Source organism: Nomia melanderi, chromosome 7, assembly GCF_051020985.1.
Source record: "Nomia melanderi isolate GNS246 chromosome 7, iyNomMela1, whole genome shotgun sequence".
NCBI classification, from domain to species: domain Eukaryota; kingdom Metazoa; phylum Arthropoda; class Insecta; order Hymenoptera; family Halictidae; genus Nomia; species Nomia melanderi.
Window position 1 is genome coordinate 10,789,740 of NC_135005.1, and position 18,218 is coordinate 10,807,957.

The window sequence follows — 18,218 nt, forward strand, 5'->3', positions numbered from 1 at the left end:
CTCCAAGAATATACCACAACATGCTACAAGTGCGAGATCAAGTACCTTTATTTAGGGATATTTTGCGTTTTTCATTTTTATACATCAAAACGCGCGTTATAAATCTAAATATCGTTATATAAAATTACAACCTTGGGGTATACTTAAATAGTAATAAAGGAACGTACGTGTAGTCGCTATACTTCACGACATTTGAGTGTGGCCTAAATTATTATCAGAAAGCTTAGAATATACCGAGGAATTTTCCAGGTGGACAGGCTGGCAGTTGACAACTTTTTTCCTCCATCTCAGTCTCAGCGGTAGTACAATCATGTAAACAGTATCGCCACCTGATTTGGCGTCCTTTGCCACAGGTGACACTACAGCTACTCCAGTCTGTCCACTTACCCCATTTACGCGAGAATTTCTCAGACTGCCTACGAACGTTTTTCGATGCACCAGGTATAGTCTTCGCGACACGCTCTTTCGATGATCGCTTTTTCACCGCCAAATTTCCATTCGATCCCTTATCTCGTTTATGCTCCTTCGACTCACTCTTTCCCACTTTTTTATTAACCATAATCTTCGCCGTGGACGTCGGAATACATCTACGCACGACTTCAGACGTTCCTTTAAAATCAGCACAAGCAGACGTAACGTTCGAGCATAAGTCGTCGATTGCACGTGTTTCGATCTTCTCTCCCCTCTCGGCCATTTCAGCCTCATCGAAGCTCAAGTAATTTTCAAGTTCGTCCACCTTAATCAAAATTCAATGCTAAAGGAACAAATGTGAAGACTGATCGGTCAAATCATATCGCTATTACCTACTTTGGTCACCAGCCTCTTCGCTAGATCCTTCACTTCCTCGATAGACCGAGCAGCCCGATTATTCTCTGCCTTGTAATTCGTCGGATCGTCATCTTCGGCAGCGCAGTCCTTGTCCTTTTCAAATTCTTGGATATTTTGATAATATTGCAGTTCATCTTCTTTGTTGAAGAAACCGTGTTTCGAGGCCGCATTCCTATCCCTTTTCAAACGTATTTTGCTCTCGTCCCTCGTTGGGGGTGAGTTTCCGTTTTTCATTGTCAATGTATTCAAATCGTCGTTCGATTCTGGACTAGCTTCGAAACTTCTTCCATGAGAAATCAGCGAAAGTTGAAATCTACCGGTATCTTCATTATTTCCGGCAATAGTTTTCAAAGCAGTGTGTGTCGACAACACATCACGCGATTCACGATCTCTCTTGGACTCATTATCAACCGATTTCATCGGACTTACGGATCTATGGCGAAAATTGTTCTCGTTATTTGTCGCGGATGCTAGCTTTGACAATCTTGCGCGTGATTTATCGTCGTCTTTCGTTTCGCTGTTTTTTCTCTCGCGAACCGATCTCTGGCGATTCGTGCTCTTCGACCGAATGTTCTTTCGCGATCGCGTAGAACCTCCTTTCGAATCGTCGTGCTTTTTACTCGCGTGTTTCTTTTTCTTTTTTGATTTAGAGCTTCCCTCGCGACGGTCGTTTCTCGCCCTCCTTTTGAAACGCAACAAGTCCGCTTTTAAATCGGCAATGGCCAAACTTGACGGTTTTCTTTGATTCTCATCGTTCATGTACGATTCTCTTAATTTGTCGAATGTTTTCTCGTTATCGAATATTCCCTCCGTTTCAATTGCTCGAATACTTGCTCCTTTGGGACGATTGTTCGCGTAATATTCCCGCGAATTGATTTCTCGTTTCGCATCGAACGACGTGTCGTCGTCGTAATTTTCATCTATAGACTCGTACCAATTTCTAGGAAATGAATCAGCCAAGTCTTTCAAATAATTTTGTTGATCACTGATAGGAAAATCCAAATTCGGATCTGTTCTTTTCACCCGAACATGTGGCTTTAACGAATCTAGATCTTCGATGATGTTCATGAAATCTGGGCCATTGTAATCTAATAGGGTCCTAGTTTTTTCTATATTATTCGATGACGTATCTATTGGGTGATGTTCGTTGTCAGAAGCAGTACACAAAGTCCTTCGCTTCCATAAATAATCGATGGGAACTTCTGGATCGTATGCTTCTGGAAATTTTGATGATGTGTCATAATGGCTAAGTAAATTCCTCTCGTTGTTGTAAGTATCATCGATAGAATAATTTGTGAAAGGATTTTGAGTTATTGTATTCTTCAGATCCTTTTTGGGTATTGTTCTTGTGTTCTTAAAAATGTCAGCAGTACCTTTTGCTTTGAATGATGCAGAAATCGGTACTATGTGATAGTTAATAGAACGCAGTTGTTCGTCATTACGAATGCTACTGATAACGTTATCTTTTATGGTTATGGTAACAGAAGCAACTAACAAAAGGATTATGAGCACCCAAACACCTGAGCAAATCGAAACTTTCCGCATCACACGTGTTGTTTCACGTTGATTTACGTTACGTCATTCATAAGTAGTTTGTACATTACTTCATTGCAGGTTAATGTTCAGCAGGGATTAATTATTAAAATAATTCATTCGAGTAATTGTTACTTAGAGCTTTTACATCTCTTGCTCGTACGATTTCGTGAACATCGTTTCCAGTATAATATATCGAACCAATTATCAGGCATATTCAGACATTTCCGTTTCATTGCAACAATTGCTTTTTGTTAGGGATATTAGACACTACATCATGTAGAAAAATTTAATATTCAAGCCACAAAAATATGTTTTTTAATTATTTGTTTGTACTTTCTTACACTCTGTTGGTAACATTGTAAACGACACGGACGGTCTGCATCCCTTTATCATTCCAGCATCATTTACAACCTTACCAACAGAGTGCAAATAAATACAAATAAATAAATAAGAAACGTGTTCTTTTTTATGTTCTTGCCTCAATATTATATTTTTTAAACCATTGGGCACGAAGATCTATAAGATGTTTAATCCACCCTATCTCTCGTCAGTGATCCGATCTATTTTATCCTCCGTCGTTAGTGTCGGTATTCCTGATTGTTTCGGTAATTCAGTTTGTCGATAATAAAGATTGGGATAATAGTTTGATCTCTTTTCCAATTAATAAAAATGTAATAATAAATATTGAATTTTATTTTGTAAAAATCTATTTTTTGTAATTTGGAAACTTTGCATTTTTTATTCTTAATGATAGAGTAAAAAATTACTTTCCTAAAGACATGCCTTTCAATTTGATTACAATTTAAATGGTTTAAACAATAAAGGTATATTTGAATAAATATAAGTTATACTTTGTTGTTTTATTGCTAAAGAATGTTATGTTGTCTAAACAATTGAACACTACAACGATAGACAAAAGGTTAACCTTTTGCATTCCAGAGATGACTCTCAGTCGCCACTTGATTTGATACAGCAAAACTATCACGTCGAATAATTAGCATTTTAAATTAAACGATGTATTGCTGTATGAAATATTTAAATAAAATAACTTTGTTGCTTAACTTATCTGTGAATTATCTTTATTATCGTTAATTATCTATATCTCGTCAGAAAACGTTGAATATTTCCAATCAAAAAGTTTCGAGTGCAATTGGTTAAATCATACTTTTTATTGGGCGAAGAATTGAAAGACAGAATGTAAGAGTCAAATTTGTCTTTATTCACTGTACAATTTCTTAATTGCAAAAAGTGCAATGCCATCGAGCAACGGCTACGTTCATAGCAGTAATTGACTTTATCGCGCGTAGTACGAATTCATCTAACGCGCAGAAGAAACGCTTCATACAATATTATGTACACGGTAATAAAATATATCCATTTTTTTACACTTTGGAGTATTATATATGTACACTTTATAGTACTACATTTACATTTACATTAACATTTAAATACAATCATGAATACTGTCACCATTATCGATAACTGCGAGAATTAAAGGTATACTGCAGCGAAACAATGTCCGAAAAATGTTTCCGTGAAATTTGATTGATGCATTACAATCATCGTCAGTGTTTATAACAAGCAAGGACAAACTATTATTCCAAAATCTTCTCGGAAAGGCAATTATCGATAAAGGCAACCTTCAACGAATCACACAAATCAGGGAACAGCTCTGCCTTTTCGTGAATCGCGATAACTGTGCTTTTGACAATCATAGAAAATCACGAAACGAATTACAAACAGTAAGCAACAGGATGAAATCTGGTCACGACACTTTCTCAGCACCGATCTGCGGTAGCAACTTAATTAACATTAATTACAACATCGCCGCTGTGGAAACGCTTCAATCCTTCTTGTTTTTTTTTACAATTCTACAGCGTCTCGTATTTATACATACATCGTCGCACATGTTAGTGTCCGGGCCAAGGACAACGCTATGTTACATTTTACATATTGTGACATTTCGCTTATAACTACGGAACAGTAATTGTCAGGCAAGAAATATAACATCACATACAAGTACGTAGATCGGTGAATGAATCGGCCGAGTCGCAGGAGTGTTTTTCGATCGCGCAATCGAGTCTTGGAGGTTCATCGAAAGGTTCGAAGTTCTTGGACCGCAATGCGTATCGCGAGGTATCGCGATCGAAATTACATTGCTAAGGTAAGCGACCGTTTCCTGCGAAATTTCGTAACGATATATCTGATTTCAATTGATCGGCAACGCGGTTTTTCCACGCAACAGGAGTTACAACACTTACCACGCAATTTTTCACGTGTACATTGACACTAGTTTGACGCCAAATGAAACCTTAATGATAGTTCTTCGAAATAGATCAGCGGTGCTAAGTACTATGTAATTTAAGTAAAACATTTTAAGACTGCCAGGATAATGAAGGCTTTACGATAGCATAATGGGAACGAACATGCGAATTTTATCCCGATTCTCGTTCTCACGATAAATTAACACGTATCGTCGGCTAAACGGTAAGATATCAATTTCAGAACAGGTTTTAATCGAACCCTCAAGCACAGTCTTATTCCTCAAATTCTCAGTGCTGTTGGAACAACCCTAATCACTCCTCAATGTACTCGCCGGAGAAACGATTCGCAGTTTATCAATTGCACACGAACATCTATAAAATCACTTGTATGAACCAGTGTTCGCGTCCGCAGAATCAGTTCAATAGTCTCTATACTTGCGCGCTAAAAGACAAAAGTACTTTTCCACTAAGAATGTCTAAACTTCTAAAACTTTACGTTCACTGCCTCGTCTCATTGGACAGACCATAGCGCATAGGTGTCAAACATTTAGCTCGTTGGACCTGTGAGTGAAAAGCATTAACCTTTGACTTCTTTATTCTTTCTCAATCTATAATCCCCAGAAATTAATCTTGACAGCCAATTAAAAAATGTCTGTTTCATATAAAAAGATCTGTAATTTTAATGTTCTCTGCCCTAGTGATTCGATTAAATCGCTAGCCTAAACACCAACTGCTAATAATGTATTAACCCTTTGAATATTGTTGGCGCCTTCGCTCAGAAAACTTGCATTTGTCATACTGCAGGCGGTTACAGGCGCTTGGATAGTTTCGCCGTTCTCGGCGTGCGTCGCGACCGAATTCCTACCGCACGGTGCGTCTCAAACTCTGCCGTAGTGAAAGGGTTAACACCGAAACGTTGGACACCTATGCCACAGCGGTTCGAGCCGAGCCCGGTTTATCCGAAACGCAGTCGAGCCGCGAGTCCGCGCTTGAGATTCATTATCACGGCAGCGGCGGTGCACCAGAAGCCGCGGAACAATCGAACCGGCTGGCGTAGCTTCATTCCACGGGCATTTTTCCGCTGTGGGAACGGGCGTCGGGTGGACGGCGGGTAAACGGCGGCGGCGTCAGCGATTTTACCGGTAATTCGAAAAATGCATAGGAATTAGCGGGAGCGGTATAAGAGGAGGCCGCTGGATAAGAGACGTTTCGGTGAAGATGGGGACAAAGGTATTCGCCACGGGCACGTAGATGCGTGAGCCTGTGCGTGCTGCGGGGAACGAAGGGAGGGAAAGGGGAGAGACCGCGAGAGAACGACCGGGTACAGAGGGAGAGGAGCGACGGCGAGGTGTGCGGGTCGCCAACACGTATCTCGATATCTCACGGTTCGATCTCCGCGCGGCCCAGCCGCCCGTATATTTACATGTATAATTTATATATCCCATAGCGGGGACGGGAAAGTGGTGTGCGCCCCGCTAGGGCGGGTCCTCTCGCGACTATCCCTCGGACCCCGAGCCGCTCGAGCGCCCTCCGTCGGCCGGCGCTCGTCTGCGAGCCGAGAAATTCGCGGGAATCCAACCGCACGAATTCTCACGATCCTCTTGTTAATGGCGATTTAAGTACCGCGGCTTGATGAACGAGAATGCGTTTTCGGAATGTCGGGGTTGTTCGCGCTGGTTAACCGGTCGTTTGTATATCCCGCCGCGTGATCCGACCGTGCCTCCTACCTTCCTAATTCAGTTACCGAAATATCCCCCGAACTGTATTATAATATCTCTTTTGGTACGATCGCGATACACTCGAGAGTGCGATCGCTTTCCAGAAACCTGAATTCGCAGTGTCAGTCTCGTCCATGGACGTCCGGGTCTCGACCTCGCGATTCCCGAATTCGTTCTCCTGGAACACGAGGGCCGGGCGTCTCGGCGACGAGGATTTCAGCTTGTTCCGACGCGGAGTATCTCCGGTGCACGCGTGCGAAGATTTACGGCCCACCTTGTACAGATCCCCCAGTAACTTATCGAATGAAATTAAATCGGACTAGGCTTCATTAGGATCGACAAGCTTGAAAACATAAATCCCGCTGCGAGCCTTGATTTACGAAGCTTCTAGCTTCGTCGTAAAAAGAGCTTCCACTGGAGAAGCGGATTTTTCACGGGCGCCGGCCTGCCAGCGAGAAGTGTCAACGTACGCTACCCGGCAGAACGCTCCGCGCTACCTTCCCATCAGTGGGGCTTGTTTTTGCGCATACATCGCCGGTTATAATTAACTACACACAAGCCTCCGCGCTTCGTCTCCTCGGGGTTTTCTCAGGGCCTCTCCTAGGATACCCCGAAGCTTCGACATAAATTTCTCTGCGCAGCTGCGAAACGGCCACGGCCGATACACCCCGGCCCGCAAATGCGGAAGACGCCCGTAGAGCCAAGAGAGACGGAGAGAGAAGCGCACCTTAATTAAGCTCGGCCGACCAACGAATTCCGTAATACGTTTCTCGTTCGCGTAACACGGGCCGCGATAAGAGGCCGCGCGGGCGCGCGGTCTCGCGCGTTCGTGGGATTTTTTTCAGTGAAATAATGCCGGGTCCTCGGCCCACCGCGCCAGACCGGGTCCACGTTCTCCCTCCTTCTCCCTGTATCTCTCTCTCTCTCTCTTTCCCTATTGCCATTGTGACCGCAGGGCCCGCAATTAATTATTTGCCGTGGCCGCGAGGGAGTGCATTGTTGCATCTGTTGTTGCACGCTCCACGATCCCGGCCGCGCGCAAAACCGGCGGAGCTGTGAATGATCCTGCGGAAACGGTTTTTGGCGAACGGGACGCCGCGCCGCCGATTCTTTGCGGCCCCACGATCGCAGCCGGTTATTTATGCGCTCGAGGTGGCCCGGCGTAATTTACGTCGGCTCACCGGGATACGCGGACAATTAAGAGAAAAATGCAAACCCCGGGTTCGCTGGATTCCGGGCGGCGCCGTTGAAAAATTGTCGCTGGGGCTCGAGGATCTAAGAATGCTTGTGCGATGTTTTTCACGACTGCTCGTCGGAATTGTTTTGTCGTTTGATGACCGGGTGAATTGGAATATTGTGATCTCTCTTCGATTTGGAGCGTAGTAATTCGATTACGGATGTTTGTGGGAATATTAACTTTTGTCGTTTCATTTTTGCCGAAACTGGAGTCAAGTGGATATTAGCTGACGCTGGTAAATGTTTCATGGAGTTGAAGGATAGAAAGATCGTAGTGAATGTCGTTCGGTGTTGCATTACGATGGAGGTGAGAATATTCGTTACTGGCAGAGATAATGAATTTTAATTGGCGGTAAAATTTTAAGCGAGATTTATGTGGAAGGATAGCAGGAATCCAGTTTACAGCACTGGGTTACCGGATTTCGAAAGTGTTCGGCAGGCGTGGACGGGCACAGCGCAGGTGAGACACAAATGAAAGACGTGAATGTGGGAAGCGGCAGTGAATCCTCGCGGCGGAACGTCTCCACGAGTTCGTGTCCTGTCGCTGGAACAATCGGGACTGTCCGAGGGAAGGTAATTAAGAGAACACGACGGCGACGATTAAACGAGTCCTGCCGAATCGGGTGAAACGAATTAACTCCGACCGTCGCGGACGGGGTTCGAAGATAAACGATTGAGAGCCGCGAGAAGCCCAAGGTTCCTGTTTAACGATTCAGTGACGAATACCTTCGCAGATGCTGCGAAACACCTCGGCAAGTTCATTTGAATAACACTCGCCATTCGTCTTAAACTCGTTAGGGCTCAGTCGGTTAGCCGTCACTCGCTTTATTTAACCGCGCGCACTGCGTTTTATGTGTTTATAACAGACACGTACGAACGCCTGCAACGCGATTAAATAAAATCCCCGGTGGAAATACTGTGAATGTCTCGGATTGCTTTCGATTCGATGAAAACTCGATGAGACGAGGTGGAACAGTTATTTTCAACAAAGTTATCGGACACGACTGCCGAGTTAATCGAGGCCAGATGTAATTTTGTATAAAAGATACTTCGAAACCCGGCGAACTTTTTGCGAATGATCTTCAGAATAATTCATTAAGGGCATAAGAAATAACAAGTTGTTATTTCATAAATGCAGATCGTAAGAATTAATGACTTAATAGAGCCGTTGCGAGCCAAGAGACTCAAACGCGCTAACATCGTTCGGTAATTTCAACGCGTGGTAATGACACATCAGGCCCGCGACCATTAAACCGCGCTGTTCGGGATCGAGTATTCACTAGCGAATTAAAACCTTCTCCAATGCGACTCGAGACGCGAGAAAAAAGACGGCGAAATTGCAGAAAATCATTGCAAACAGAGAAAAGGGAAGGAAGCTTCGCTCGTGTTGTGGAAAAGAAGCCTATCATTGGAATAACAAAACGCGAAAGCGGTGGACACCGCCGTGGGCGATGACCGGTAGCCTCGAAACGTCAAATTATGGAAAACCTGTTCCACGAAAACGACTTCATTCGCATCGGTATTGCATGTTGCCGCTGCTTTTGCCTGGCAACGGTGCACCTTACCATTCCGCGTCCGTGAACGAACTGATTAACGCCGGTAGCGGTCGGATAATGTTCGGTGATCCATCATTTAAATGTTCCTGATACCGTGTTGCAGTAAGATAGGTCGGGATTCTGATTGGTTAGGTTATTACGATCCGATCAGAACCGACTGGCAACTAGAAACAGTTCCTAGGATGACCAATTCCGCGAGAGACTGCTGTAATTTGCCTTTTCTCGAAGCTGTTAGAACATGGAAGAAGCTGTAACTGATCTGTGCCAGCTGATCCTGATCGGATGATAATCTCCGGCGGACCATTACCTGAGAAACATGACTATTAGACATTTACACGTGACATTTTCTGTTCATGAACCGCGCCGTGCGTTTCTTTACGCAATTCTCGCTAATAAATGCGCATTGACGACTTGAATGAAAGAAAAAAGGAATACGTCGGAAACCTGTACCGCTTCGCGGTGAACGAGCACGGTTGCGAAGTGATCGTAACGGCGACACCGTAGCTTGCAATTTGGTCATGGTGGCGTTCTATCGGTACCATTTTCCGAATTCTTCTCACGAGAATCGCGAATCGTTCCCTCGCGAAAAGAATCGCGATCCTTCGAGTATGGCACTACTGACGGGAACTGCAGAACGCGTTTCCACTGTTGTTTCTCGCGTTGCTATCGAGGACACCAGACAGTCTGTTCGACGTTTAACTAACTGGCTCGTAACTGCTCACTTTTTAATCTACAGTTCACTAGATCTCACTTGGAACGTACGAACGTCACCTCATCGCGGACCGTGAATCATTCCTGAGTCTTGCAACTTCAGTCTTCGTAGCTTGTTTCTTCAGCAACTTGATCGCGCATCTCCGAACCACGTTTCTTCACTGAATACTCTCGTCACGATCGCGTGACGAGGTACAGAAACGCTTTGACGTGATCGACGAAGAGGTTTGCCCAAAACTGTTCACTTTCTGGTCCTCCAGGCCAGGTCCTTCAGGGGATCGAGGTTGTCTTAGATTTTCTCTAGGGAGCCAAAGTTGCTTTAGATGTAATCCGATGGCACCGAACTCTCGTTTATCGCGGCCAGTCGATACTGCGGCGTCTCCAGACCCTGCTGGTTCACGTGGAGGTTCGTGTTGCTGTTGGTGGACGCCGCGGCCGGCATTTGCTGGTTCGCCGAGTTCGAGCTGAGGTCGCTGTAGTACGCGCTGCTCGGCGCGCTGCTTAGTGTCGGGCCATCCGGTTCCGCGTCGCTTCCGGTGTACGCTGTATTCTGGTACGACGGGTGCTCTCCGTTCCTGCTCCCGATCCTTAGCTCCTGATGATGATGATGATGGTTGTGGTGATGGTGGTGGTGATGATGATGCTGCAGTTGACCCGGCGGCACTGGTGTTGACGGGCCGTTCTCGTACATCTCGTAATCCGGTTCTTGTAACCTGAAATGATCGGATCACGACGTTAGACGGCGTCCATCGATCGGCTGTCGACTATCAAGTGTGTTAACATTTGGGACTGAGAGGATCTAAATGTCATTAGCGGTTCCATAGAAACAAGTTCGACATACCACGAAGCTTCGAATAAGATGGATGCAGATTTTTCCGCATTAATAGTCTAAGGATAAAGATTTTTTGCGAGGTGAAGGTAAAATAACGCAAGTCACGTATTCGGTAGAAAGAAAATTGATTAATGAAACTGCCGCTTGGTCTACATAAGGATTTAATTAGCCCGAGTGCAACGGTCGGGGATGCATACTTCAAAGTTTAAGCAGCGATCCTGCGAAAGTGAAAATGTGTAACTAGATTATGAGTTTCACGCGTTTATGGGGGACATTATAATCTGGAGATCAATGTAATAAAAAGTTTAGTGCAGTTTAATGGAGTCTTTATTTGATTAACGTTGAACTTTTTAATAAAGGAACCGTACGAAGTTATATCGAATAGGTGTCCTCGTACTTATGAACGGGAGTGTATGTGGAATCAGGTTTCTAGTATCTGCCTGATGGACAGGTTTGCACGTATCTGAATAAATGCATGAGGCAAACAGATATTAGACGATCCGGATTGTCTGTTCCTCTTAATTATATACGATCGAGTCGCTGGAATGCACATCGACGACATGATTATTCCTGCCCTTGTAACGGTGAATTTTAACGAGTCCTGTTTCCCGTAATGTGAAGCTTTTACGCGTTATGGGGACGACGGTCTAGAGTGGCCGCGTCTGGTTATCCTTTGCCGTGCGAAATGGAGTTAGATGGTTTTTTGTTAAAGCTGGTTCCGATATGAATACTGCTCAAATCTCTGCGGTTATCATGTACGAATGATTATTGCTTCCCAACATGGACCTCAGCATTACTAATTGGAAACACTTAGACGCGGAGTTATCAAAAGCGAGAAGAGTGAAACGTTCTTCCGTTTGCATCGGGCCACGGGATATATACACGAAAAAGATCGCGCTGCAACGATAACGACAACTTTTTATCAAAACACCGTCGGCTAAAAGTTCCGAAATCGCTCGCCGATTGTCTACGAGATTTTACCTCCCGACGGAGTTCCTCTTAATTCAGACTTTATTATTAGAAATCTCATTACTCGTGTCTTTCTTGCAAACGGATATAAACATTTACCACTGCTCCGAAGAAGCCCAAACATTCAACCGGTTGCGCGCGAGAAGCCGTCGGCACGAACTAGCGGATTTTACGTTTATAGGAAATGAAAAAGCGGAAAAACGAGCAAACGAAGTAACGTTAGACACGAGTAACCCGCAACGATACCATCTCGAGCTATGCAGTCATAGCTCTAACGCTGATTAAAGAAACAACATACGAGATTAAAGATCGATTTTAGTTCGAGCGTATTCTCCGTAGAGGGCAAAACGAAATCCAAACCGTAATTGGCCGTGCAGACGCCATATTATCGACACACAATCAACGGTATCGTTGCAACAGAGAAAAGAACGAAGAAAAGCAGAGACGCGCGAGTACCGGTCGACCGATTCGGAATTATTAAAGCGTGATGCTTCGGAGATTCAGCGAAGGCGTGTTCACGATGTTCTCGGCGGCCGCAAGATGGCCGCGACGCCGCGCGCACACAGAGAACCAGCTCGGGCAGAAGCCGCGCACGTCGAAAAACTTAATTACGGGGACTAATTTACCTTTTACTGTGCCGGGTACGTAGCGTGTCCCTCTGCAGCGATCCGTCCTCGTTGCCTCCGCCGTAATGACGATGTAACCTCGCGGCGTCCAGCTCGTGGTACTCGTCGTCCTGGCCGCCGGAAGTTGTACCGTACGTCGAGCTTCCTCTCATTTGTAGCTGGAGATCGCTAGCGTAGCTCGCGGCCTGAGAGTCCAGTTCTGCGTAGAGGGCCTCGTCCGTTTGCATGTGGGTGTAGTGGTTCTCCACGGGCAGATTCATCGCCCGTCTGTGCTGCGGAAGCGACAGAGGCGTCGTGACGACTCCTGGCGTACCGCCGCCGCGTCGTGAGCCAAGCCAGGACCACACATTGTGCCCTTGAATCAAATTCAAATCGCAACGTTCTACATCCCTCTCGTTTCGTGTCTCGTAAATAGTCTTCGACGGGAATGGTTCGCTGACGTCTTCGTCGACTGTTCTTCGATGAAGACGTTCTTAAGGGTAGACAGGGATTTCATCTCTTTTAACGATCAACTAATGATAAGCGACTGTCCTAACTCTCCCCAAATCAGTACGATTACGTTCGATCGCCCGTGAGTCTTAAAATTCTTCGGAAGTGTTCCTTAACGACCACACATACCGGGGCTAGGCGCTACGTCGTGATAAGGCGGCAGCTTGTCCAACTCTAGGGGCGGCCGATCTGGTATGACGGCCACACCGCCACCAGCCCCGGCTCCTCCGCTCGGACTGCCGGCATCCTGGCCGTTCGTGTCCTCGACGCCGACGCCGCAGCAGCCTGCTGTAACAGAAACAAAAAGAGGGTTCAGCTCCCACGTGAATCTCAGCCCCGGAAAATCCGTTGGCGAGATCGTACGCGAAAGTCGTGCTCGAGTTTCATCGGGTGCGGGTCGAGCCGGCCCACGGATCGAGACGAAGCTCGTGAAGTGCCAGGTGATCTCGTATAGAGAATCCTGTTACGTTAGAGCCTCGCGTCTACGTGTGGACGTGCGCGGGGCCATTGAAGTGTACTGGGTGTCTTCGAAAGACGCCCCAGAAATTCATCGATAGCCGGTATTCTTTAAATCGAAGAAACAATTAGAGCTGCAGCTCAGTCCTCTTTGAATGTATCATCAGTTTCTATTCGAACATCGTTCCAACCGATTCGGAGATACCTTTGCATCTTTCTCCTATGATATTTACTACATCTACTTATATTCCTCGTACATTCCTCGCGTTCCTCTTTGCAACAGAGATACTGGATTAAGCACACGCTGCTTATCTAATCTTATCTCTCCGCCGGTTCCAAAACCGTCAGAACTGACGGAAAAATTCACCGATCGTAAACCTTCGGCAAGCACCAAACGATCCCAGTCCCACTTCCCAAACCAGTTCCAGGTCGCCGAGGTAAATACTCGGCATTCGGGAACACCCAGTATACGGCACGCGGGTAGGTATCCGAATCACCGCATTATGACATAAACCCCCGTGTGCCGGGTGAAAGAGAGACGCGGAGAAATGAAAAAGGAGCAAAAAGAGAAAAAAGAAATCCGGCCGTTTTCTGTATGGCGGCATTGTGGGCCCGTCATCGTGCCCGTCACGGCTCTCATAGAAATGTGGCACAGAAATTTTAGGGTGGCAGGGTGGAGTGGCGGCGGCGGAGGGGCAAGAAGGGATGGAGGATATGATGGAAGTAACGTGGCGAAGCGGTGGGAGGAGAAGAAAGAGGGAGCACGGAGGGCAGAGGAAATAAAAGGAATTCGGAATTCATAGATCAGAGAAGCCGCCCGGCCGGTAAGTAGGCATGAGAATGCCGCGAGTAAAAAAAACGAGATTATGGGAATCCCATGAGGCCGGGTAGTGTCTCTCTTTCACATCGTCACGCGCGGCTCATAACCAGCGCACGTACGGTCGGCTCGCGTCCTTCCCTCGTCTGAGGGCTCACGACGTCTTGCCCACCGCGTTGGAGGCAGCGAGACGCGCGGACCTCGCCGGCTGTCACTTGCCCGAGAGATAGAGGGACTGGTTCTCGTTTTATCACCGCTGCCCCTTGCGCGGGCTAGGCGAGTGCGGCACGCAGAGCCCGCGACCGGTACGAGGCATCCGCGGTGCCACGCCGTGGCCACGGTCTAGACGCTATTTTCTTCCCCACCTTCCGAGAAGCTCGCGAGGGTAATCGCTGATGCGCTCTAACGTCGCGGAATGAAAAGCAGGGATGACGTACCCGAGGAGAAATTTAATTCCGCTGGCTTAGCGGCCGGCGTGCCTCCGCAGCCTCCCTTGTCTCACCCTCCGCCAGCGATGTACCACTCACTCTCGGTGTATTTATAACAAGACGTTACACTGCAATTTACATAATTGGGATCTATGCAAGACGTCCGCGGGGATTGCCTCGGTAATGGACGCGAGCGACTCCGCCGGTCCCGGCCGGGACGATTTTCACGCGCTCGCGCGCACGGGTTCATGTATTTTAACGAGGTCCTATGATTATCGGACCGTCGGGCCTTGCCAGCAGTTTTTCTCGGCGGAGCAACGGTGATGTCCCTTGTGTCAATAGAGATTGCAGAGATTTGTCCCTCGTTACGTGGGAGATAATTGCCGGTTCCGAGAGCCAGTGCCGGTCGGGATCGAGGCCAATTACCGGTTTCCGATCTCTCGCGGATTTCAATTGCCGGTGACATCTTCTGGCTCGCGCGACCCTAATCAACCTTCTATTCAGAGCGTGACTCCGGGCCCCGGCGCGGTGCTTCATCATGGCGGGAGCGGCGTCGCGCGACTTCATTTGCGCCGCGACTGCCTAGAAGTCGGACCGCAATCGATTACGTCCACGAGCGTGGTGTAATCACGTTATTTATCCGTCGGCTGGGGAACTTCGGCATTCAACTGGCCGCGGCGCACGTACACGCTTGGCGTCCAACGATTTAGCATTCCGTGGCAAGCGTTACCGGTCGTTTATTGCTATCGTAAACAAGACGGTGCCGATTTATCGACACGCAGCCTCGCCGATCGTTTATAATTGCGTGTCGAATGGTCGCCGGTATCCCGGTGGCCCGTTTCTCTTCATTGCCGGTTTCTTCCGAAAGTTACCAAATGCGTATTATGATAACGTATTTCATCATTTGTTCGATAAACTGGAACTTCCCGTGGAAGAATGCCTTGAATACTTGAGCTTCGTAAGCTGTTGTTTTCCTCTTTAACGAGTTCACTGCGGAATTAGCACTTATTGAATCAAGCAGGAACCGGGAATTCATTGTACAGATGACATCATTTTTTACGATACTTGAATCGAACCGAGAGTCCTCGTAGAATCCTCGACTGTCCACCATCTTGAAACGGCACCAACGTTCCCTAGTACCGGTTTAATCGTTGCAAACAATGTATCTCGCCAGAAGACAAACTGTCACGGGGATTCCCGCCGGCTATCGTTCTCAGCGTCGACGGACCGTGCCCGTTCAACAGTAGGAGGAAACCACGCACGAAACACAGCGTGGCACGCGGTTCCACCGTGATTACGCCATAGTTCCCACCTACCAGGTCCAGGTGAGGTAATCGGATCCGTTCCTTTTCCAGGCTGTCGCGTCGCGTCGCCCTTCGGTGGACGCGTTAACCCGCGTGATTTGCCGGATTAGATGGTTTGAATATTAATTGGTGGACCGATGCGTCGGCCCTAGGCCTAGGGGAACACGGGACGCGTGAAAATCGTGCGGCCTGCTCTTGCGCAGCGGGGCGAACCGTTCCGCTCCGTGGCCGAGAAACACGAAGACACGAACGGATTCTGTTTCCTGGCGGGATCGCGTGGTCCCGGGACTCATTCACGGCGACCCCGATCCGTTTTTCGGTGTCGTTATGTCGGAACGATTCTCGGCGAAGCGAGAAAATTATACGGCCCGCTTCAAGTTTTTTGTGGAATTCCCTGGGGATAAACTCGTTGCCGCGCCGCGCTGGATATCCTTTCATCGACGACTCGTAGCTTGCCTATACTTCGGTGATTTCGATGTTTCGAACCTTTCGCGAGGGGCAGGAGATCGGTGATTGGGTTCGATCGAGCATTCTCGAAAAATCTGTTCTTTCGATCCTCGCACAACCGTCATCGAGGCGAAAGCGGAAGGTTCTGGCCTGAAGATTTGGGGCAGATGGAGGTAATTGCGGAGAGAATGTAAAGTGTGGTTCAAAGTTATAGATGAAAGTATAAGTTATTAAGGCTCGATAAATCCTTGTGCAATTCAGTGAGTATGAATGTTATTGAATTTCTACAATTTAATTGTACTGGTTATAGAATCGCACGACAAATCAGTGATATAACAAAGAATTTGTTATAGCAATAAATGTAACGATTAAATAGATTTAACACCGGCTACCAATAAAAAGCTACCTGGGTATTGATTCCGGTAGCGGCTATCGACGACAGCCCCAGCCATGATATCCAGTTAATTGCTGGCTATTAGCGACAGCTTACTGAAGAATTCAATGCGCTGCTGGGTATCAATAACAGTCCAACCGACAAATAAGTTCACCATTAATTTCAAACGAAGAGCTACCAAGGAAATAAATTTTCTTCGACCATTAAGTGTCCACCTCGGAAAAATAGAACCAACCCTAAAACACTAGGGTCTGCCACATATTATCAAAGCCTAGATTTAAAGCCGATTACCCAACACTTTCGATTCTATACTACCTGCTGAAGAATCACCTCCATTTAACGACGGTAGTAGTCGGAATACCGCTTTCTCGATGAAATAACGCGCCCTCGGAGGCCCCTGCTCTGCCTAGCCGGGATCGGAACGCGTAAAAAGCTTGTAAAGAATATGCGTGCATTCATCGGGTGCACGCGATCCCGTCGTTGACTCTTTCAGGGTGCAGCAGCTGATTCGGCATATCGGGCGGAGGAACGCGCGATAAGCCGATTAACGCATTCGATTCACCTATTCTCGCCGGCTCTCGAATCGCCATTGTGTCCCGTCGATCGTACGAGAACCCCGGCGTGCACGGCGCGTCCCCGTCCCTTATTTTTTATCTCTCTTATTTTCTGTTCCACGCAACAGCCTCTTTCAGCCGTCCATTAACGCCTCTCTTGTCCGCCAGCATTCGCGGCAGTGATTCTCGCCGCGTAGCATGTAAGCTTCGAGCGAACTTTCATTAATTCCTCCGCGATTCTTTCCCCGCTTCTCTCCCTTCCGCTCCACCCATTCGCGCACGCACGCGTTACGAAATTGCTGGTCCCTCAAATGCGACATCGTTCCCGGTTTATCAAACCCACCGATGCCTATCGTTTAAACACAGCCTTTCCAAGCTGAATTCCAATCACCCCGGCGCGACTATAATTTCGGCCGCTGCGGCGTTTATAGAGACGAATGAACGCAGCCGGGGAACGCGAGTGAGGCTCGGTTCCCGTGTAATTGATAGAAACAACGGCGAACGCGAAGACGTTCCGGATGCTGGCGCGAGAGCGTTCTCGCGCGAGTGATCTAAGCCGCTTTGAACGCGGATAAGGTTGGACCTAGTCCCAATGATCCTTCGTAAGAGGATGAAACTATTATCGTTATACACGGATCTCCGCAAAACCATACAACTGCCCTGGAGAAAAATATTCGTGAAAAGGGGAAAGACGATAGAAATACTTGGATAAAGTATGGTGAAACTTTCCGCGTACGAACACCGGAGGGAAGCACGCACTGATCTCTAGGCTGATCCAACAATACCCTTAACAGGCTGAACGGTACAGTTGAATTCGTTCCGGGGAAAGATACCGTCGATTAAATCCGCTAGCAGAATCCAGCGCAGACAGGTTCGGCGCCAGGGAACGATCAGGATCTATCGAGATCGATCACGAGGTCTCGGTGTGAAGGGCACTTAAGAGGCAAATCGTGGATCCGTGGAGATCGACGAATGAGTCGAGGGTGATTCAGTAAAACCAGTGTTGGATAATTAATTCGGGTGACCCTTGTATCCCAGGTAACTCGCCCTCCT

The 18,218-nt window shown here is 47.1% G+C and overlaps 2 protein-coding genes across 2 annotated transcripts in view; both read right to left on the reverse strand.

The window, feature by feature from the left end:
* Positions 1 to 223: 223 nt before the first annotated feature.
* Positions 224 to 2,373, reverse strand: LOC116424943 (uncharacterized). Its single transcript, XM_031972014.2, has 2 exons — positions 808 to 2,373; positions 224 to 736 (listed from the first exon to the last, which is right to left on the reverse strand). Exons 1-2 carry the CDS (start codon positions 2,371 to 2,373, stop codon positions 224 to 226), a joined length of 2,079 nt encoding a protein of 692 aa, XP_031827874.2.
* Positions 2,374 to 7,065: 4,692 nt separating this feature from the next.
* LOC116424932 (uncharacterized) overlaps positions 7,066 to 18,218 on the reverse strand; it is a 43,612-nt gene continuing 32,459 nt past the window's right edge. The window contains exons 5-7 of the mRNA XM_076368983.1: positions 12,895 to 13,053; positions 12,277 to 12,631; positions 7,066 to 10,562 (exon numbers count right to left, since the gene is read on the reverse strand). Of these exons, the coding sequence (XP_076225098.1) occupies positions 10,169 to 10,562; positions 12,277 to 12,631; positions 12,895 to 13,053 (908 nt within the window). The 3' untranslated portion in view covers positions 7,066 to 10,168. The remainder of the gene's footprint in view (positions 10,563 to 12,276; positions 12,632 to 12,894; positions 13,054 to 18,218) is intronic.

Coding starts and splice junctions, on each gene's coding strand:
- LOC116424943 (XM_031972014.2), bottom strand. CDS start 2,373: ATGCGGAAAGTTTCGATTTGCTCAGGTGTTTGGGTGCTCATAATCCTT. Junction 737..807: donor CGAAGAGGCTGGTGACCAAA/GTAGGTAATAGC, acceptor ATTTTGATTAAG/GTGGACGAACTTGAAAATTA.